This window comes from Heterobasidion irregulare (genome assembly GCF_000320585.1).
Source record: "Heterobasidion irregulare TC 32-1 unplaced genomic scaffold scaffold_06, whole genome shotgun sequence".
In the NCBI taxonomy this organism is placed as follows: domain Eukaryota; kingdom Fungi; phylum Basidiomycota; class Agaricomycetes; order Russulales; family Bondarzewiaceae; genus Heterobasidion; species Heterobasidion irregulare.
The window spans coordinates 93,131-111,498 of NW_009258202.1; the positions used below are offsets into that span (position 1 = coordinate 93,131).

Genomic DNA, 18,368 nt, shown 5'->3' on the forward strand with positions numbered 1-18,368 from the left:
GGTCAGAGTGAGCAAGCTCATAACACCCATCGTATTTTGCCTCCGCATCTCTCTAGTCTTGACAATGTCGAACTCATAGTTAGGAGGTGGGGAAGTATGACACGTTCGTGAGTCGTGACATTGCTAAAACAAGAGCTGCTCAGATAACGATTTTGGACGGCGCGACCTTGCTCACACTCGGGCCTTCCTGAGGAAGTCTCGAACGGCTGTCTTCCGCGTAAGGTCAGCCACGTGCCGTGCCGAGATGCGCCGAGCCATGTGCCGAGCCGTCCCGACACGCGTTCCAGCACTTGTCCGCTTGTGCCTCCCTCTGAATATGCTCTTTCACTCCATACCGCCTTCTTCCCCAGTACCTTCTCCAAGATGGCAACAGAGCAAACGTTGACAGAAACTCGCCCGCGCGTACAAGAGACCCAGTACAACGACTGCCTCTCATGTCGCATCATTGGCACTGGAGCCCTCGGCGCCGTCGGGCTGTACGCCTTACACCAGTCGCGCGCTCACCAGCCCGGTTCACTTATCGGAAAGCGCATCATGGCCAGCGTAGGCGTCCTATTCTTGGTGGGGAGCGCCATGCGGGCGACGCTATGGTCAGTTCTTATCGTCCGCGTCGTAGACGAGCGCAGCAGCGATAACTCTGGGATGTGTCGTAGACTCACGCGGGACGGAGTGGGAAGGCACCCAGGCAGGTGCATGCGAGGCGTGCTTGTGATCTGTGGATATCTCCCCCTATGATCGTGCAAACGTCGTGCCCCTGTAGACTGGCCTTGCGTCGATGTAATGATATCATTATAGATCTCCTGCGAGCGCAGGCGAGCGCCGACTTTTTGTGCGGCCTGAATCTTGATCGTCATGATGGTGCATAAGGGTGCATAGCAACGCAGTATCGGCCGATACGAATTTCATTATTCGGACCCGCAAAACCTCTAAACTATCCTCAACTTCGATTACTGTCTGCGAGGAAGCTGATCTGCACGCGACTTTGATGTCGACCGATGGTATCTCAAGTGTGCATCGTTTGAGCTCAAGTAAGTCATACGGCTTTGGCTCCTGTGGGTGCCTCGGTCGCGTCCGACGCCTGCCGAAAAGACCATCTTCCTGGTGTGCGTGGCCATTCAAGCGATACCCATCGCATTTGCATTCCAGCACAATGTCCGTTTCGTGGTTCAGATTCCGCGATTCCTATCTGCTCCAACCAGCAGAGTACGTTCGACCATGTGCTTTCGAAACGACACACGTGATCACGAACGAGCTATTTCCACCCAGCGTTCCATATGCATCCACCCAGCTTTGTTCAGCTTTATCTCCCGCGAAGCAACGTTGTTGGCGTGGTCCATATGCACCCCAGCGCACGCATCCGTCCGTCGCTAGATATCCTGCAGTCATATAAAGTGCCGTTTCCATGTCATTGTCGTTCAGTCGTTCACGTTCCCGACGTCAGCCTCTGCCCATTTTTCCCTGCCAACCATGAAGGCCATCCTGCAGCTCTCTCTCGCGCTTGCTGTTGCCGTTCCCCAGAGTGTCAACGCATGGGGTGCCTTGGGTCACCAAGCCGTCGGGTATGTTTATTCCTGCTTAGCCTTCGTCAATTCACTGACCAAATTTCTTCGATAGTTATGTCGCTATGCAGGTTTGTACTAAGACTCGATGTCTGAATGTGAATCTTTGCTAATTGCATACTGTCGATCAGTTCCTCAGCTCCGACGCCCTCACGTTCGTGAAGAGCTCCCTGGGGTCCACTTATGACGAATCTCTTGGCCCTGCTGCCACGGTAAGGAACAATACTTGCACAAGCGTCATACATTGCTGATTATAGAAATAGTGGGCGGACAGTGTGCGGTCCACCGCCGCATACAAATTCTCTGCCCCGTACCATTTCATTGATGCCGAGGGTGCGTCGGTCGTGTGCCGCATGCCCATCTGTCATCTTAAAATAGCGCACCACCTTTTCAGACAGCCCTCTATCGGACTCGTGCTCCGTTTCGCAGAGTCGGGACTGCGGTGCCTCCGGTTGCATTCGTACGTCGACGTCGCACCTTTTTTTCTCTTGGGTTTTGCTGACTTGCATCCCAGTCACGGCCATTCAGAACTACACTGCTCGTGTTCAAAAGACGTAAGGAGTCGTTCTTTGCTTTAACTGATCACGACATGGGGTATTCATTCTGGATATCGACATGTAGGAGTCTCAGTGCTGCTCAGCGTCAGGAGGCGCTCAAGTTCATCAGTACGTCTCGATTTGTACATGTGTCCTGTCCTGGGTAGCTGACACGATGTGCTGTCTTCGTCTGCAGCTCACGTATGTAACCGTCATCCTTGCAAAGGCATGGCTGACCAATCCATAACAGTTCATCGGTGATATCGGTCAACCCCTCCACGTCGAGGTAAGCCTCCCGCTTTCGCCGAATGCGACCAATGCTGAATGACCTGTTTTGAAGGCTTACGAAGTCGGCGGCAATGACATCGATGTGACCTGCAGCGGATCATCGAGCAACTTGCACTCCGTAAGCCTTTTTTCACAGTCATTCTCGCGTTGACGCTGATAGATATGATGCAGGTTTGGGGTATGTGTTAAAAACATACCAGCGCGTTTAATTTGCTCATGATCATCTGAAGATACTGGCATGCTGAAGCGCAACCTCGACGAGAACTACGACAGCAGCTCTGAATCGTACGCCGCTGCGCTTGCCACGCGTATCTCTGTCAGTCTTTAGTCAAGGTTGTTGGCATTGTTCGCACGCTGACGGCTCATCACAGAGCGGCACGTACTCCTCCCTGAAATCAGGCTGGGTTAGCTGCATCACGACTTCGGCGCTGACCAGCACGTCCTGCCCTATTGTCTGGGCTACGGAGGCCAATGCCTACGATTGCGTACGTGCCTCCGTTGTCGTCTCGCCTCTCAATTAGCATCAACTCATTTCTTTTTACCTGTACAGTCATACGTCTTTGACTACACCTCCGGCGACGATCTCTGCACGTCGTCCTACTACACGAAAGCCATCCCTATCGTGCGTGTCTCGTTCTCGTCCTGATCTCGCGCCCTATCAGTGCTCACCCGATTTTGGCGCAGATTGATCTGCAGATCGCGAAGCAGGGATACCGCCTGGCTACTTGGCTAAACACCATCTTCGGTTGATTTCATGATGAGTGACGATGCGGGACAAAACTGGCTTTTGTCTTTTGATGATGAATCTGTACTTGCTTGATTCGAAAATGAGGATATTACATACCCAACCGTGTCAGTATTTGGTTCAGGCGAAGCAAAGGAAGGTCAGGTTAGACCGTTCTCGGTCGTGTCACAATTGGTGCGTCTGGAGGACATGGCTACATTCAGATCAGGATCAATGGATCGGCCATCATTGCACTCAATAATTGCGAAGGCTCTTCGACGTCCTGCTCGACTCCAATCCAAGCCGAACTGACATGGCCCAGCTATTTGGTACGAGGATTTGGTCGCCGCTATCGGCTGTCGAGTATAGTATGGGCGACCACCCAATTTCGCGGCCATTGTACCCTAGAAATAATCTGTGTAATACGCTACAGGCAACGTAGGGCTGCACGCGGAGTTCGAATGAAGCTTGTAACATACTTGAATCAAACCAGGCTTGCTCTCCCTCTTCCCAGAATCTGAGGAGCAGAGTAGAATATCGCGAAAAATGTGGGCTCGGTCTCGGCAAATATCAATCTGCCCTTCTTAGAGATTCCGCTCGAAGAACGTATTTTAACTTTGATGTTTACGACTCACAGGGCTGATGTTCGGCTTGGCCGCTGAGGGAAAGCCGTACAATGTTCTCATCAATCAGAACTCTCCGTCGATCTCGAAGACGAAGCTGGCATGGGTTCTTCTGCCATAACGCACAGTGTTTTTCACATTGAATTCTTATAACCCTCCTAATTTCTACCGCCACGGTCTGGAGCTGGTCTTCTTCATTCTAATCTGGTGCACATGTGGTCCTTTCGAGAAAAGTACGTGCAAGAACACAAGGTCACGAACATGTGAACAGTGGCAACCAGCGACATCAAATGCAAGAAAGCAAGGCTCCTTGACTCTGATGCCAAAGAGTGAGTCTTTGGGAAGGGCTTCACCGCCTCGACGTGCTCGATGCAGACTGTTCACGCACCTTCGACTCAGCGTGTACCCAAATTTCTGCTCCACCCTCACGCCGCGGAGAACATCAGACAATCTGACTCTCTTAGATCGGTGGTGTGATTGTGCATAGAGCTGCAAAGGCTCAAGACGGGCCTGGACGAACTAGACAGCATCGCGTCATGCGACGTGAAGGTGATAATTTTTGAGGAGTCCCTTGAAAAGAGTGCATTGCAGCAATATAGCGGCTGGGAAGCGAAGAACTGGATGGGTTGAGCGCTTGAGCATTGGTATCTATGACAATGAAGGTAGCACGCCACCAGGCCACCAGGTAATCGTGACAAAGAGTAAGTTGTGAAGGTATGAGATATCAATTACAGACGGAGAAATAATTCACACTTGGCCGGCAGAAGCAGATACCTGTTTTCTCAGCGCTGAAGAGCGCTGATCAGATCAGTAGAAAAGAAAATATTTAGACGAGCCCCGCCCTGCACTCGTCCTGCCAGGTGATGTGTTTTAACGATGAGTCTTCAAATGGGGTCCTGCCTCGTCGGACATCGCGTTGTGATCCGGAATCAGAATTCGTAATGGAGCGATGTTCAACATGTCGGGCGAACCCCGAAATTAAGTCTCGCTTTGTCCAAAGTGGCGCCCCGCTCGTCTGCCACCATAGCGTTCATAAAGCGCACGCAGGGTTCTTGGACTGCGCGGTTGTCTACTTCACGCGTGGGTGAATTGAGGGAGGTGTTCCGTTCCTTTGTCCACGCGTGCCAGGAAGGCCATATAAGAAAGTGCGAGAAACAGGCGATGAGGCAGCTCACCACGTCTCCGACCCACTTGAGCACTACGCCACTCTAAGTTCTCCCGCCTTCGACATGTATGACTTGGACGAACTCATTCAGACTGTTTTCGAGGATGTCCGAGACGGTGTGCCAATCGTAGGCTCTAACTACTCTGACAACATGCGCCAGTCCGACGCTTTCCCCTCCACCGATACGCCTGCCAGCAACTATTACGTCCAGGATACCTACTCTCTTCCCACTTCTTTGCCGAACAGCATATCCTTCGGGGCGATGTTCGTACCCGATGAAAATGGACATCGTTGCCAGACCACCATCACTCCGCAAACCTTTTCGCCATGTAAGTCGACATAGATCTGCTGTGGCATGTGAGACATCCACACTAACACACAATTCCAGTTCCAGACGGCTTGAGGCCCACCTTCCATCATGAGCCGCCTGCTGCCACCTCCTCAGAGTACTTTGTGGTAGCCCACGCGCCGCTGCCACCACCGCCCATTGCCCACATGAGTAGGAGGGCGGAAGACGACGGCCTGGGTTGGCACGTTTCCAAGTGTAGGAGATTGGACGACATGAACGTAGTGGAGAGGATCCATCCATGTTCGGAACATGCAGGACCTAGTGGGTTTCCAAGAACCCATGACGACACCGAGGGCAATGCCCTCAAACGTAACAACTATTCAACAAGAACTTCCGATGGCAAAGGATTTTTCCCCGCCGTCGGTTTGGCCCCGGTAGCTGAACAGTCATCCGCACAAGGGCTTTGGCCCACGATGACATCAAGCGTAGCCATCCAGAGGCATTCTGCACAGATGCCATATGTGGCGACCAAGTACAGCGACTACCCTTTCACCTTTACACTCGGCTCACAGCCAGCGAGTGCGGCGTCAAGGGTTGACACACAGTTCAACTCCACGTCGAACACAACGACGGAATACGAGTTAGGCTTCTCTGAACCCCCCTTCATTGAAGAGCCGTTCGTTCAGGGACCATCACAAGTACTGTCCTGGGGACTCGCCCAACAGCCCCCCCAGCGGCGCGCTCAGGCTCATCGGGACGAGACGTCTTTCCAGGTCGCAGGGCCATCACGATTTCCGGGTTCCGAGCTGCCTTGGCCGGCCGGCGCTGCGGAGGACCATGTCTTCCCATCGTGTTGGACATCTTTCGAGACCACTGGGTATAGTCTCCAGTCCTCCTTGGCGCCTGTGGTCGAACAGCACTCCCAAGATCAGCCAGTGGAACAGAGATCATTCTGCGCCCAGAGTCGACAGCATTCCAGCCAGGCGCGTCGCACCAGTGCCTCATCCCCCAGACCCCTCCCTATCCCGGTCGCTGAGCTGTCATTCAGTAGCGCCTCGCAAACGTCTACTTCGTCCTCTTCAAGAGCTAGGTCATCGAATCCTGCCCCGAAGAAGGGAAAGAAGAAGGCGGCTCAGATGCCGTATTTGCTGGCCAAGGTTAAATGCCACCTGTGCAGAGATGGCTTCAGAAGAGGATCTGAGCTCCACACCCACTGGAAGACAAATAAGCACCGTTTGCGAGTACTCGAGGCGGAGAACCCAGGGGTTATAGTGACTGTAGCAGACTTGCCTCCGAACTGCGTCTGCCCGTCGTGCGGGAATGGGTACACAACCCCGCATGCGGTGAACCGACACTTGAAGACGTGCAGAGGCGGGATCGAATCGAGTGAGAGAGGATCTCAGGATGGAGAAGGAGGAAGGTGAGTTGTCCTGTCTTTCTCTTTCTCTTCCTTGCGCGCATCTGCCAGCCCCGTCTCCCGACCATTCATCGACTGTGTACTAACCCGCCATCTTTCTTCCACAGTTCAGGGTCAACAGCTTATATCTGACTGTGACCCGTCATATCCAATAGCGAACAACCAACCACTCACGGATCTGTTCCGCGTAGGAATGAGACTATGTTTCGAGACGACGTACCTGTTGTCCTACCCGCCGCGATTTTGATGCTTCAATCGATGGCATCGCCTTTTCACGGATAGGGGTTTTGGAAGATATAGAATTCAATGGCAATATCTAATGAGCAACGAGTAGCTTGACTTACTTCGCTGATACTACATCGATGATTTATGGCCTCCTTGTACTCTGCTAATAGAATCTTGCTTTACGAATCGTGGATGGATTTTGACGTAACCTCTTCCTCTGAAAGCCCGGTATAGCAAGGTTACTCGGGCCAGTCATGTCGACTTTCTCGAGGCTGTTCCGCCCGCAGTCTGGAATGAAAGTAGAGGAATGAAGATGATCGATGGGAGCGAAACCATCGCAAGTCGGCGCAAGGGCAAGTCTCGGTCCCGTGACGGGAAAGTTGTGACGCGTCGCGTCGGCCTTGCCACTCTTTTCTCCATTTTCTCCATGTCGCCAACCACCAGTCTCCTGTAGGCACCAACATTGGTGGCCCTCTCTCAACATTAGACGCAAACCTCTAATGTGACCAATCACTTACGATTTCCTCTAAGTTTTGCCTAATTTCTTGGATTTTTCATTCATCTCGAAGGCTTCTTCCAGCACCTCCGTCAATTATATTTCCTCTGCCAACTTTCATTTGGATGACGAACCCCTAACCCTGGGTATCGAGTTGATACCGGTACTACCCCCGACGACTCCGTTGAGTGCAAGCTTTGACTCGCATTCGTAGCCCTTACTGAAGCTATCAAGCGACTCTTCGAATCGGCATGGCCCGAAACAGAAATGGTGGTGTGTAGCCTTCTTTCAAATTCATCTAGGACAGCATCGTTTCTCAGCACGCTCACGCCTATATTCACCGGCTAATGTCTTAACTGTGACGGCGTTCCACCAGAGGGGGACAGGGTCTTTCATGGCGATCGAATTCTTGAATACCGATCGAGGCCCTACTCATCTTTACGGCTACTGGACTTCTGGGTCATACACTGGGGGACATGTACACAATGATAAAATCAGACATGGCTGCACTGTCACCCTGTTGACGCTGAGACCATAGGCCCTATGACCTACAGAGCGAATTTGCCTGACGGTAGGTCAACAATGATCAAAGTATAGTGTCATGGGAATTACTCAACAGTCCTGCAGAATCTGACAGTATGAAACCCACGAAAGAGAGCAGAGAAATTGTCGATATTGGCAAATGACGCCGGAGCGGCCAGAAATGTGGTAGACTCGTTCGACTTGACTTTGTTGTTCCTTCTATCTCGACCCGAGTGAATCGTTGACCACTAAAATAAACATATGCCGATACATCGACAGGTTCTCTTCAAATCCTGCAAAGGCAAGTGTTCAAAAGAAATCGTAGCTGAGAATGAGAAGAGAACAAAGCCAAGTTTCTCAGCCCGGGCCACGTTTTCGAAAGGAAGACTGGATAGTTCGACTCCGGATGACCCCAAAGCGATGGCTTCGTAGCGTTTAGCCAAGGGAAGGCAGTCAAGATCTTGGACAGGCCTAGACGTGCCAAGGAGTATTGCGCTTTCCTACGTGAAATTTAGGGGGGGGGAGTAGATAAGTAACTCGATGAGAAGACTCTCGAGTAGCAAACTAGCAGCCAGGAATCGGTGATATACCGACAGAGCGTCGCCATGAAGAACTACCTGAATTGAGCGCTTGAGCATGCAAGACAAAGGAAGGTGACCAAAATATGCCACAAAAGCCATCATGCGATCGTGACGAGTGGGGTGTGAAGATGTGAGGCCCGAGGTTTGGACGGAAGATGAATGGTCCAAGATCGCGCGACATTCACGGTTCCTCAGTGGAAATTGCATGAGTAGCGGAGATCGAGACTATCAAGACAAGCTCTGTCGGACACCGTGTCGTTGTCCGCAGCCAGAATTCGCAATGGAGCAAGGGTGAACACCTGGGTCAGGTCGGGCAAACGCCGAGATGAAGTCTCGCTTTGTCCGAAGCGTCGTGCGTGTCTGCCACACAAAGTGCACGGATGTATTCTCGAACTGCGCGCTTGTTTGATCCACGCGGGCGTGAATCGGGGGAGGGTGTAAGTTCTTTTGTCCGCACGTTTTCGAGGAGACCATATAAGAAAGCGTGAAAGACAGGCAACGAGAGAACTCACCCACTCGCCCCCTTGAAACTCAGCCACTTTCATTCTACTCGCCCTAACCATTTTTGACTTGGACGAATTTACAGAGAACGTCTTCGAAGATATTCGACATGGTGTGCCTATCGTCGGCTCCGACTACTCTTCCGGCTCGTATGTTGTCGATCCTTTCCATGGTGCCGACGGGCTTGTCGGCCAGCACCCTTCTCAAAGCTCCTCCCTCCCCTCGGCTACGCCGAGCGCCACAACTTCCGCGATGATGTTTTACTCAGAATTGCCAGATGAGGATAAGCGTCCTGCCTGGGATACCATTGTTCCTCAAAACTTTCAGCGGAGTAAGTCACCAGAAACTGACTGTGGCAGGTGAGACACCGGCACTGACACAATATTCTAGGGTCAGACTACTCGGGGCGCACACCCCACTATATCCCACCTGTAGCCACCTCACACATGACTGTGGACAATGTGTTGGTGCCACCACCGACCATCGTTCGCGGAAACAGGAGGATGGAAGAGTACAGTTACAATTTGCACGCTCTCGAACATGCAACAGTAGATGGCCTGGATGCGATTGGAGGGACTCCTTCATTTCCCTACCCGCAATCAGTATCCACTGGCATCCGCGAAGTCGATTACACCGAGGACAATGCCCTCAAACACAATAACAATTCAACAGGAGCGTCTGACTTTGTGGAAAATTTCCCCATCGTCGGCTTAGTTCCAGTCGCTGAACAGTCATCTGTCCAAGGGCTCTGGCCCATGATGACATCGAACGCGGCCTCACAGAGGCATCCTACACAGACGCCATTTATGGCTGCTGAGTACAACAGCCAATTCTTCCCCTTTCCTCTCGGCGGACAGCCACCAAACGTGGCGCCGGAGACCCTGCACCAATTCAGGTCGGCACCCGATACGACGACGGGGTATGGCCTTGATTCCTTCACTCAGCCGTCCTTCATCGGCGAGCTTTTCACTCCGAGACCATCGCAAGCGCTGTCATGGCCAGCCACTCAACAGGCCCCCTCGTATCACACTCAGGCTCATCGCGAATTCGAGCCGTTTCACGCTCCAGGCCCATCATCATCCCAGAGTCCCTTGATGCCTTGGCCGTTCGGCGCTGCGGGGGGGAATGCCTTCGCATCGGGTCCGACACCTTCCGCCAGCACTAGGTATGATGGCGTTCCATCCTTCGTCTCTGCAGCCGAGCAGGCCTTTAACCAAGGCTTATGGATGCCCAGTCAGGCGTCTCAGACCAGAGCGACCTATCCCCAACCCCTCCCCATTCCAGTCGCTGAACCGTCATTCGGCGTCGCCTCGCAGGGACCGAGCTCGTCCTCTTCAGTGCTTGAGCCATCGAATGCCGCCCCGACGATGGGAAAGAACTATCAGACACCGTATTTGCTGGCCAAGGTCAAGTGCCACCTTTGCGAAAAAGGCTTCAACAGAGGATCCGAGCTCCACGACCACTGGAGAACGAACAAACACCGCCTGCGAGAGCTCCAAGCGGAGAACCCAGGAGTTGTGGTGACCGTGGCAGACTTAATTCCAAACTGCTTCTGCCCGTCGTGTGGCAAAGGGTACACAACCCCGTACATTGTGACGCGACACTTGAAGACGTGTAGAGGCCGGATCTAATCTATTCAGAGTGGATCCCAGGACTAAGAAGGAGGAAGGTGAGTTGCCCAGTCGGCGTCTTTCTCGTAATGTCAGCCCCGCCTCGCGACAGTTCATCGATTGTTTGCTTAACCCATTGTCATCCCCTTACCGCAGTTCACAGTCAAGAGCATGAGAACGACTGCCTGGATTGTGTGACGCTCGATACCCATCCCTCATAGATCTGATCCACATAGGAAAGAAACACATTTGAGACGACGTACCCTGCCGTCCTACCGCCACACCTTCCATGCTCCAATTGACGGTGGAGATCGGTATCGTCTTATATCAGAGGGAGCTCAGGAAAGGCGAGAGCAATTAGTGACGATCTCTAATGAGTGACGATATAACTTGACTCACCTTGGTACTACATCTTGTGGCCCCCTTGTATTTCGCCAACAACACCTCTACCTTTCTGACCGTTCGCGAGCATCGACATGACCGGAGTATATAATTTTGATACAAAGACCTTCAAAAGCGGTCTCATCGGCTTGCTTGCGGATGTTCTGACTGCAAAGTTGTCAGGAATGAAGATTATCGATGAGACGCAGCGCATCGTGGCAAGCAAGAGCAAGAGTCCCGTGACGAGAAAGTAGTAAACGCGTCGCGTCGCGTTGGCCGCCCTGCCTGCGGAGGTTCGCTTTCTTCTCTATCGATACACTACGGCAGATTTCTCTGTCATTCTTGTGCTCAGCGCTGCAAGAGCCCGAGAAAGGATATTCTCACCCTAATATGTCAATTATAGAACGGTTGAACCTCGAAAAACAGTCTATCCAGCCCGAAAGGAGTCGGCGGTTAAGGAAATGTCTTCAACTAGAAGTAGGAATTGAAGACAAGAGAGTTATTAGCAGCCATCATCAACATCGCCTATCGGCCCGTCGGAATTGCTGTGGCATATCATTTTATGTACACATCCAAGCTGGCGTGTGTTAGCCCTCCCGGTGGCGACGAAGGCCACCACAGGGTGGCACGCCTCTTTGTTCCCTAGCAACTATATAAGCCACATAAATACTTGTTTTCGAACTGCTTTTGCATTCACTCGTCCGTTATCAACATACTCGCTCATTCTCCTGTTATCTTTCCCTTCATAGACCTTATTCACGATGTCTCAGACCTCAATAGACGGAGATTATGACACTGCTCACGACTCCACTCACTCTTTCGCTCCTCATCTTTTCACCTATGTCGCATTTTCCATAGACCCAGTCGCTACTGTTGCTTCCCTGGAGGATCCAGATGCCACTGAGGCGGCGCGCCTCCTTCCGACTCGGAAGTATGTGGGCCTTGTGGAGACCGTATGTTCTCACTGTTCACTTTGTACTCTGCGTATGTCTATATTGATTGTGAAACGTTGAACCCAGATCCACGACCTTCGCCACCCCTCTCGCCCTTACCATCGCTGTGACATTGCCTTACTCAGTCAAGGGCTCCCGAACGATGTAGAAGAGTACGGCATCGAATCCTTCATGTGTGTGCCGGTCGCACCTACCGAGGATCATCCTCTACTTCGAGCGCCTCTCCGTCCCACTAAACCGCTGCCATGGGATGACGTGTATCATCACTCGCACATGAAGTTTTCTGGTCGCGTCCGTACGGCACCTGCGGACCATACGAACGCCACCATGATCACTGGTGACGATGCCTGCCGGTTCCAGGAGATACTGAGCGAGGATACAGCGAGGCGACATGAGCTCGAGATGGATTCAGAAGACGTTTCGGTCCGTCAACTCACCCCTGCCAATACCGAAATCGTCTCGGACACGGCTTCCAACAGTAGCCTCGGGATCCCAACGGCCTCTAGCAACGCTGGGTCGTTATTGGAATCCGAATCCACTGGCAACGAGCCCTTGCCGGTGTCGTTTGAAGACCTTGAGCCAGAGCGTCTCGAGAAACTGTTGCAAACGCTGCCGCGTCCCCGTAACCCGGTGGCGTACACTGACTCGGAATCGGAAAGTGACCTCGAACCTGTTCCGAGCTCCCCTCCCTCCCTTGGCCCCAGCATCTTCATGCAATCGTTGAGTCTCGAAGAAGACCCTGCTTACCTGACTATGCCCGTCATTGATGTGGATTACGATCTGGCTTCTATCGACGACCTCACTGACCCTCGGCTGTTGTTGGATGAAATCGCGGCTCTCGGAGAGTATGTGTTTGAAACCTATGTGCGAATTCTGCACACTGACGGTCCCTTGCAGGATCGTGGAAGAATCTCGAGCACGGGCTGAAGCTCGTGATTCGGCGGAACTCATTTCGAAGTGGATGGATGGCCAAGTATCCCCCAACCGGCCGGCCACGGACGTCCATGATAACTGTACGTGTGACTCGCCTGACTCTCTAGCTCCACTAAATCGGCTTGGTCTCAGTTATCAAGCCCTCTGGTCTGTTCCCGAATATCGTCAGACGCGCGCGGGGCTCCTTGGGCTTCAAGCGATCTCGATCTAGCGGCACTCTCGAAAGGGCACCCGCCAGTTCTTCTGGCTCCACTGCCGTCGCGTCTCGCCCACAACCATCGAGGAGATCGACCATTCATTCGATATCTGGCAAAGGATTGATCGACCTCCTATTCAAACGATCTAAACAAGAAGGAAAATCACTCAACGGGAGACGCAGGCGTCACTCTGAGTGATCTATGAAGTAGATTTGCAAGCTGTATCTGTAGGAATTGATAGAATGAAGAGCTATACTGGCGGTTATATATTTATTTATCACGATGTTGAAGACTGCCCTGGAATGTAAACATACCGAGCTTGAAATTATGCAGTACTTGCTCGAAGGCACAATTCCTTTGGAAGCATAGGTCACCTGTGTTGAAATGCCGCGAGATAGGAACTTTCAAACTCACCGAGAGCCTGTACAAGTGATTCACTTAGAGTTCCGGAGCAAGAGCGAATCAACGTAGCCCTCGTCGTCGTCGCCCATCAACCTTTCTAAATCGAGGTTTGTCCGATAATAGCTGTCAAACGTGGGCCGACGCAGGCCGACGCTGGGCTGATCTCGGCGCCATTCCGGCACACGCGACCGTCTGCGACCGTGTACACATCACGGTATAAACGAAGTGCCCGTTCTAGGCGGTGACACTAGCCCGATTACGGCGCTTTTAGTCGTCGAAAATGAACCTGCAGATAGTTGTACGTGAGCCCGCTCTCCTACCTGGTGTTTCATGTACATTTTAGTCTGCAGGCAGATACGGAAGCAAACCTCGAGTATTTGGACATGCAGCCCTGCTGCCTGCTCTTGACAAGTTCTTAAGAGTCCCAAACGTTCCGGTGAAACACTTTAGACGAACAGGCTAGTAGCATAAAGCCCATAAGCGAGCGTTGCTGGGCATTTTGCTGTGAGCTTTGAAAGTTGACGTTGATGAATTGACGGGTTGCCTCACGGACTGCACCTGTCCTTGTTTCTGCGTATTCTGGGAAAAGCTCCTCTTCGTGCGAATCTGCTGACCCCGGCGACGTCACATGGGAGTAATGATTTGTAGAAAACCATAACATGATGCGGTGGCAGCACGCGCACGGCATCTGCTGCCCAATTCATCCTAGAAACATAGCCGTGTTGTCTCCATACTGTATTGCGCCGGTGGTGCATTCGCCTCCAGCAAGGGCGCGGACTTGATATGGGGTAATCTGGCCGCCGGGGGAAGCTGCGGCGGTGAGACGGTGGTACGAGGCATCCTCTAGATCGACTGCGCAATGCCGCACAAAAGGAACGCCAGTCGTCAAGCAGGCTCAGGCGGTGGGATATCGTCGACAACCACTAGACTAGCAGCGCAGAAATTGCCAGAAATGCCAGAGGGACGACAACAGGACGATAGGCGAGAGAGATTGAAAATTGAATTCGGGGGGACGGGGACGAGTGCAGGGCCAGATGGACGGTCGGCCACGTGGCACTCAGATCTCTATTGCCGAAAAAAGAAGGCGGACAGCATAGAAATAGGGCACACGTTCGCTCCCTCGCCGCCTTGACTTTCTCTCCTCTCGCCTTGACTTTCTCGCTGCTCACACCCACGCCCGTTCCCACCACGATGTCCAGCATCTCTCCTACCACTGGGCGGGCCCCAGCTCCGGCTCAGATCAGTCCTTTCGGCGGGAATGCTCTGAGTGTCGAGTACATGTTCCAGCAGATCATGGAAGTGGTCCAGAAATCAGTGCGTGCTCATACCAAAATTCTACCGGTGTACAACCCTGATGTCCATCTTTGGTTCTGCGAAACAGAACTCTGAGATTGCTGAGCTCCGTCAAGAGTGTGCAGAGCTCAGGCATGCGAATGCCAACCTCGAGCGCCAGGTTCGGGAGGGTATGCAGGTGAGCTTATTCCACTCTGTCGATGCTTCAGGTCTTTTCCTGCACTTCTTGGCTTTTGCCTGGATGTTGGCATTGCCAGACCCTGAGCGTATGCTCTAGGCTTCTGCCAAGCCAAATATTGGCCTTGGGCTTTGGTACACGGCGGCACCCTCGACGGCCCTAGACCGCTGCTGGCAAATCCACTTGTCCTGGACTTGTTGCTCTAAACCCATCCATGCGTTCTATCTTTCTCTGATAGATCGCCTCCTTGTTTTGCTTCATGATTGTTCTCATTTGTACCTTTCTTGCACATTGCCTTCATCTCGCCATTTTGATGGTGACCGTCTGCTGCACATGTCTATCTCTACGTCATCTTCATGATCCGTCGCTTTGAGCTGGGTTCGAGGAAGTACCATGCCACCTTTAACTCAATCTATATCCGCTCGGTCGCGTGATCTCCTTGCCCCTGCATTACGCTCTAAATTTCCAATACGGGTTTACTCCCTCTTTGGATCTATCGCGATCTTGGGCTAATGGATTTCCTACTTATGACATTCCTGGCATGATTCTCTTTCAGCTCTTGTATCTTGCATCAACGACTTCATGCTTACTGACATTGACACAGAATCACAATGGTTCTCGCCTTGGAACGCCAGGATTCATGACCCCTGCCCCCGGCTCGCCCCAACTGCGCGCCAAATCTCCTTTCCTTAGTCCCAGTTCGATACCTGCCTTGGCCGTACCGCCAGTCATGTATGTTCCCTCTCCTCTCGGCGACAACTCCTTCAGCTCCTACCCCTTTGGCCCTATTCGTGAAATTCCAGGCTTCTACGTTGTTATTCCCGCCGGTGGTGCTGGTACACGCCTTTGGCCTCTTTCTCGCGAAAATCACCCCAAGTTCCTCTTGGACGTCACCCTCAAAGGACGCAGCCTCATCCAAGCGACCTGGGACCGTCTCCTCCCGCTCGCTGGCCCGACCCGCACGACCGTTGTCGCTGGTGCTCCGCACATGAAGGGCATCACGGAGCAGCTCCCTGACCTACTCCACCACAACCTCTTCTGCGAGCCGGGCCCGAAGGACTCAATGGCTGCAATCGGTCTTGCCGCTGCGATCCTCGCGCGCCGTGACCCCGACGCGGTCATTGGTAGCTTCGCTGCTGATCACATGATCTCTGGCGACGACGCCTTCCTGACTGCAGTTTCGGAGGCCGTACAGGTAGCGAAGAAGGACTACCTAGTCACGATTGGCATTGCGCCGTCTCACCCGTCCACTGGGTTCGGTTATGTTCGTCTCGGCGAGAGACTTGATATCAAGGAGGCTCCTAATGCGAGACTTGTGTCGAGCTTCAAGGAGAAGCCAGACGCGCGCACGGCTGCTGCGTACATCGCGACTGGAAACTATAGATGGAATGCTGGCATGTTCGTCACGAAGGCAACATTCTTGATGCAACTGCTGGAGCAGTACAAGCCCGAGATTGCCGAAGGCTTGAACAAGGTCGCTGCAGCATGGGACGACGAGACCTTGAGGTCGAAGGTGCTCGAAGAGGTGTGGCCGACGTTGGAGAAGATCGCCATCGATCATGCTGTTGCAGAGCCTGCCTCGATGGAAGGCCGAGTGGCCGTTGTGCCTGCAACTTTCGGTACGTGTTTCAAGTTTCGCGGCATCGTGCTCGTGCTTACTCACAATTCATAGGTTGGGACGACGTTGGAGATTTCTCGTCTCTCGCTGACCTTCTCCCCGCTGAGGCCAACCAGCCTCGCATCTTGGGCGACAGTTCGCTTGGTAATGATCCTTCCCTTTCTACACTAGTACGAGGAGCTGACTTGTCCGTACAGTTCTCACGGAGCAGGTTGCTGGTGGAATTGTCGTGCCTGGGTCGGGGCGTCTTGTGGCCTGCCTTGGTGTAGACGATCTTGTCATTGTCGACATGCCCGACACCTTACTTGTGACCACGCGCGCGCGGTCGCAGGAGGTTAAGAAACTCGTTAAGAAATGCAAAGAGGCGGGTTGGAAATCGTTGCTATGAGATGATCATCGCAGAATATTTATTGCATTAGGCCGTGGTCAATCTGGTAATTTTTCCCTTTCCGTCGGAGTGACATTGGGATCTCTTTAGGACAATTTTTCGCTGCATCTCCCCCTCTCAAGTCAACTCTCTTTTCCTCGAACTTAGTTTCTATCTCCATTACTTCATCCAATTAATCACCCTCATCTCTAGTACTGGACCTATATACACATTCTATGAACAATGTTTGAACTTGGCACGCAGAAGTTCTTGGTCTTGAATGACCTCCAAATCGCGTGAATTATACCATAAAGCGTATGTAGCCAACCAAAATAATGTCAATTCCTCTGGTATATGGTTTGAAACCAATACTTTCTGATGAAGCGCTGATGCAGATGAATACTGGGTGATAGGTCCATGAGAAGACTATGAGGAATCTGCGTCTCATGTCTCTTCATGCCTCATGGAAGATTATTACCTCGAAATGTTATGGCCGTCTATGCCAAAACTTGCCAATCCTCAGAGGCATCTATCTTGACTAGATCGTGTGATGTGATAGCAGCGGGAGGGCCATGCCGGGTAGGCGACTCATACGGGGAGAAAGTGTGATCTTTCCACACATCCCCGGAGAATATGGATCGCTCCATAGGTTGAAGAATAGATAGTGTGAATCGTCGTCGGGAAGGTACGGTTTCGGGATAACGCGAAAGATCGGTATGGGGATCGACTGCAGATGAGGAACCTGCCACATCCTCTGTCTGATCGCTGGTACTAGAATCATCGGAGCTCGAGGTGCGGCTCAGTAGCAAATGGGAGACGCCATCGCCCTGCGAGGAATTGTCGAAGGTTGTCAAGAAATGGTGAGCGAGACTCACATTGTTCCAAAGCCCTTTCAACTCTTCAGACGCTCCATGCGACGTATAGTGGCTCATCTCCGTGGGTAGCACTAGTGCAGCGACGTTTGGACCCTCTTCTTGTTTAATTGGCGTCTTTATTGGTGATATCGGTGCTGCAATAATAACAGGGCCTTCTGTGCACGGAGGTCAATTCGAGCAGTCAAGAGAACAATAGTCTGCTCACCTTCAACCTTCGGACTTCGGATAGTACGCTGAACGATGAAGAAAAGGCTGACCAGGAACAACAAGACGGGGAGAAAAGAAGAGATCGAGGGGAGATGCACAACTAGAGAGAATTGAATGCAGTTAGGCATTGTACGAGGTCATGGCCTAGGGCTGATGACTTTGTTGCCACTCGTCCCTTCGCGCTTGTGCATAGCTGCGGGTAACGTTGTGGCTTCTCATGCCACGAAGAGGCGCCTCGTGGTGGCCTGGAGCACATGATTTAATAAAGTCTTTTCGAGGTATTTCGTCGTCCGCAGTTCAAGGTTCGCACCATCCTCAGATACTTCCGCATCTCCGTGGCATTGCCATTTGCGCCATAAATTTGGGGAACGTGTCTCTTTCAGCTATTTAGCGGACGCATCTTCAAAATTGATGGAATTTTCTGCGAT

The 18,368-nt window shown here is 52.3% G+C and overlaps 6 protein-coding genes across 6 annotated transcripts; 5 read left to right on the forward strand and 1 right to left on the reverse strand.

Annotated features, from left to right (window-relative positions):
* Positions 1 to 1,467: 1,467 nt before the first annotated feature.
* Positions 1,468 to 3,133, forward strand: HETIRDRAFT_319827 (uncharacterized protein; the record flags this gene model as incomplete). Its single annotated transcript, XM_009548731.1, has 13 exons — positions 1,468 to 1,584; positions 1,691 to 1,771; positions 1,823 to 1,892; positions 1,954 to 2,019; positions 2,074 to 2,113; positions 2,181 to 2,238; positions 2,346 to 2,381; positions 2,436 to 2,501; positions 2,555 to 2,561; positions 2,614 to 2,699; positions 2,755 to 2,868; positions 2,934 to 3,005; positions 3,068 to 3,133. 13 exons carry the CDS (start codon positions 1,468 to 1,470, stop codon positions 3,131 to 3,133), a joined length of 879 nt encoding a protein of 292 aa, XP_009547026.1.
* Positions 3,134 to 4,959: 1,826 nt separating this feature from the next.
* On the forward strand, positions 4,960 to 8,008 carry HETIRDRAFT_427405 (uncharacterized protein; the record flags this gene model as incomplete). The annotated part of the gene is made up of 8 exons (XM_009548732.1): positions 4,960 to 5,224; positions 5,284 to 6,604; positions 7,061 to 7,276; positions 7,407 to 7,468; positions 7,537 to 7,595; positions 7,699 to 7,800; positions 7,821 to 7,893; positions 7,920 to 8,008. 8 exons carry the CDS (start codon positions 4,960 to 4,962, stop codon positions 8,006 to 8,008), a joined length of 2,187 nt encoding a protein of 728 aa, XP_009547027.1.
* A 978-nt stretch (positions 8,009 to 8,986) lies between these two features.
* On the forward strand, positions 8,987 to 10,557 carry HETIRDRAFT_320498 (uncharacterized protein; the record flags this gene model as incomplete). The annotated part of the gene is made up of 2 exons (XM_009548733.1): positions 8,987 to 9,278; positions 9,362 to 10,557. Coding segments are annotated over 2 exons (1,488 nt in total), but the record flags the coding sequence as incomplete, so codon positions are not given.
* A 1,175-nt stretch (positions 10,558 to 11,732) lies between these two features.
* On the forward strand, positions 11,733 to 12,296 carry HETIRDRAFT_242493 (uncharacterized protein; the record flags this gene model as incomplete). The annotated part of the gene is made up of 2 exons (XM_009548734.1): positions 11,733 to 11,870; positions 11,937 to 12,296. Coding segments are annotated over 2 exons (498 nt in total), but the record flags the coding sequence as incomplete, so codon positions are not given.
* Positions 12,297 to 14,593: 2,297 nt separating this feature from the next.
* HETIRDRAFT_475859 (uncharacterized protein) lies at positions 14,594 to 17,115 on the forward strand (the record flags this gene model as incomplete). The annotated part of the gene is made up of 5 exons (XM_009548735.1): positions 14,594 to 14,716; positions 14,784 to 14,873; positions 15,478 to 16,492; positions 16,546 to 16,635; positions 16,689 to 17,115. 5 exons carry the CDS (start codon positions 14,594 to 14,596, stop codon positions 16,877 to 16,879), a joined length of 1,509 nt encoding a protein of 502 aa, XP_009547030.1. The 3' UTR covers positions 16,880 to 17,115.
* HETIRDRAFT_440271 (uncharacterized protein) lies at positions 16,600 to 18,138 on the reverse strand. Its single transcript, XM_009548736.1, has 4 exons — positions 17,939 to 18,138; positions 17,734 to 17,888; positions 16,689 to 17,685; positions 16,600 to 16,635 (listed from the first exon to the last, which is right to left on the reverse strand). The coding sequence occupies exons 1-3, from the start codon at positions 18,066 to 18,068 to the stop codon at positions 17,356 to 17,358; spliced, it is 615 nt and encodes a 204-aa protein (XP_009547031.1). The 5' UTR covers positions 18,069 to 18,138; the 3' UTR covers positions 16,600 to 16,635; positions 16,689 to 17,355.
* Positions 18,139 to 18,368: the final 230 nt, after the last annotated feature.

Excerpts from the sequence above, each read along its gene's own strand:
- HETIRDRAFT_440271 (XM_009548736.1), bottom strand. The coding sequence starts at position 18,068 with ATGCCTAACTGCATTCAATTCTCTCTAGTTGTGCATCTCCCCTCGATC. Across the intron at positions 17,889-17,938 it reads CCGAAGTCCGAAGGTTGAAG|AAGGCCCTGTTATTATTGCA; the intron begins GTGAGCAGACTA and ends CTCCGTGCACAG. Across the intron at positions 17,686-17,733 it reads TGAAAGGGCTTTGGAACAAT|GGCGATGGCGTCTCCCATTT; the intron begins GTGAGTCTCGCT and ends AATTCCTCGCAG.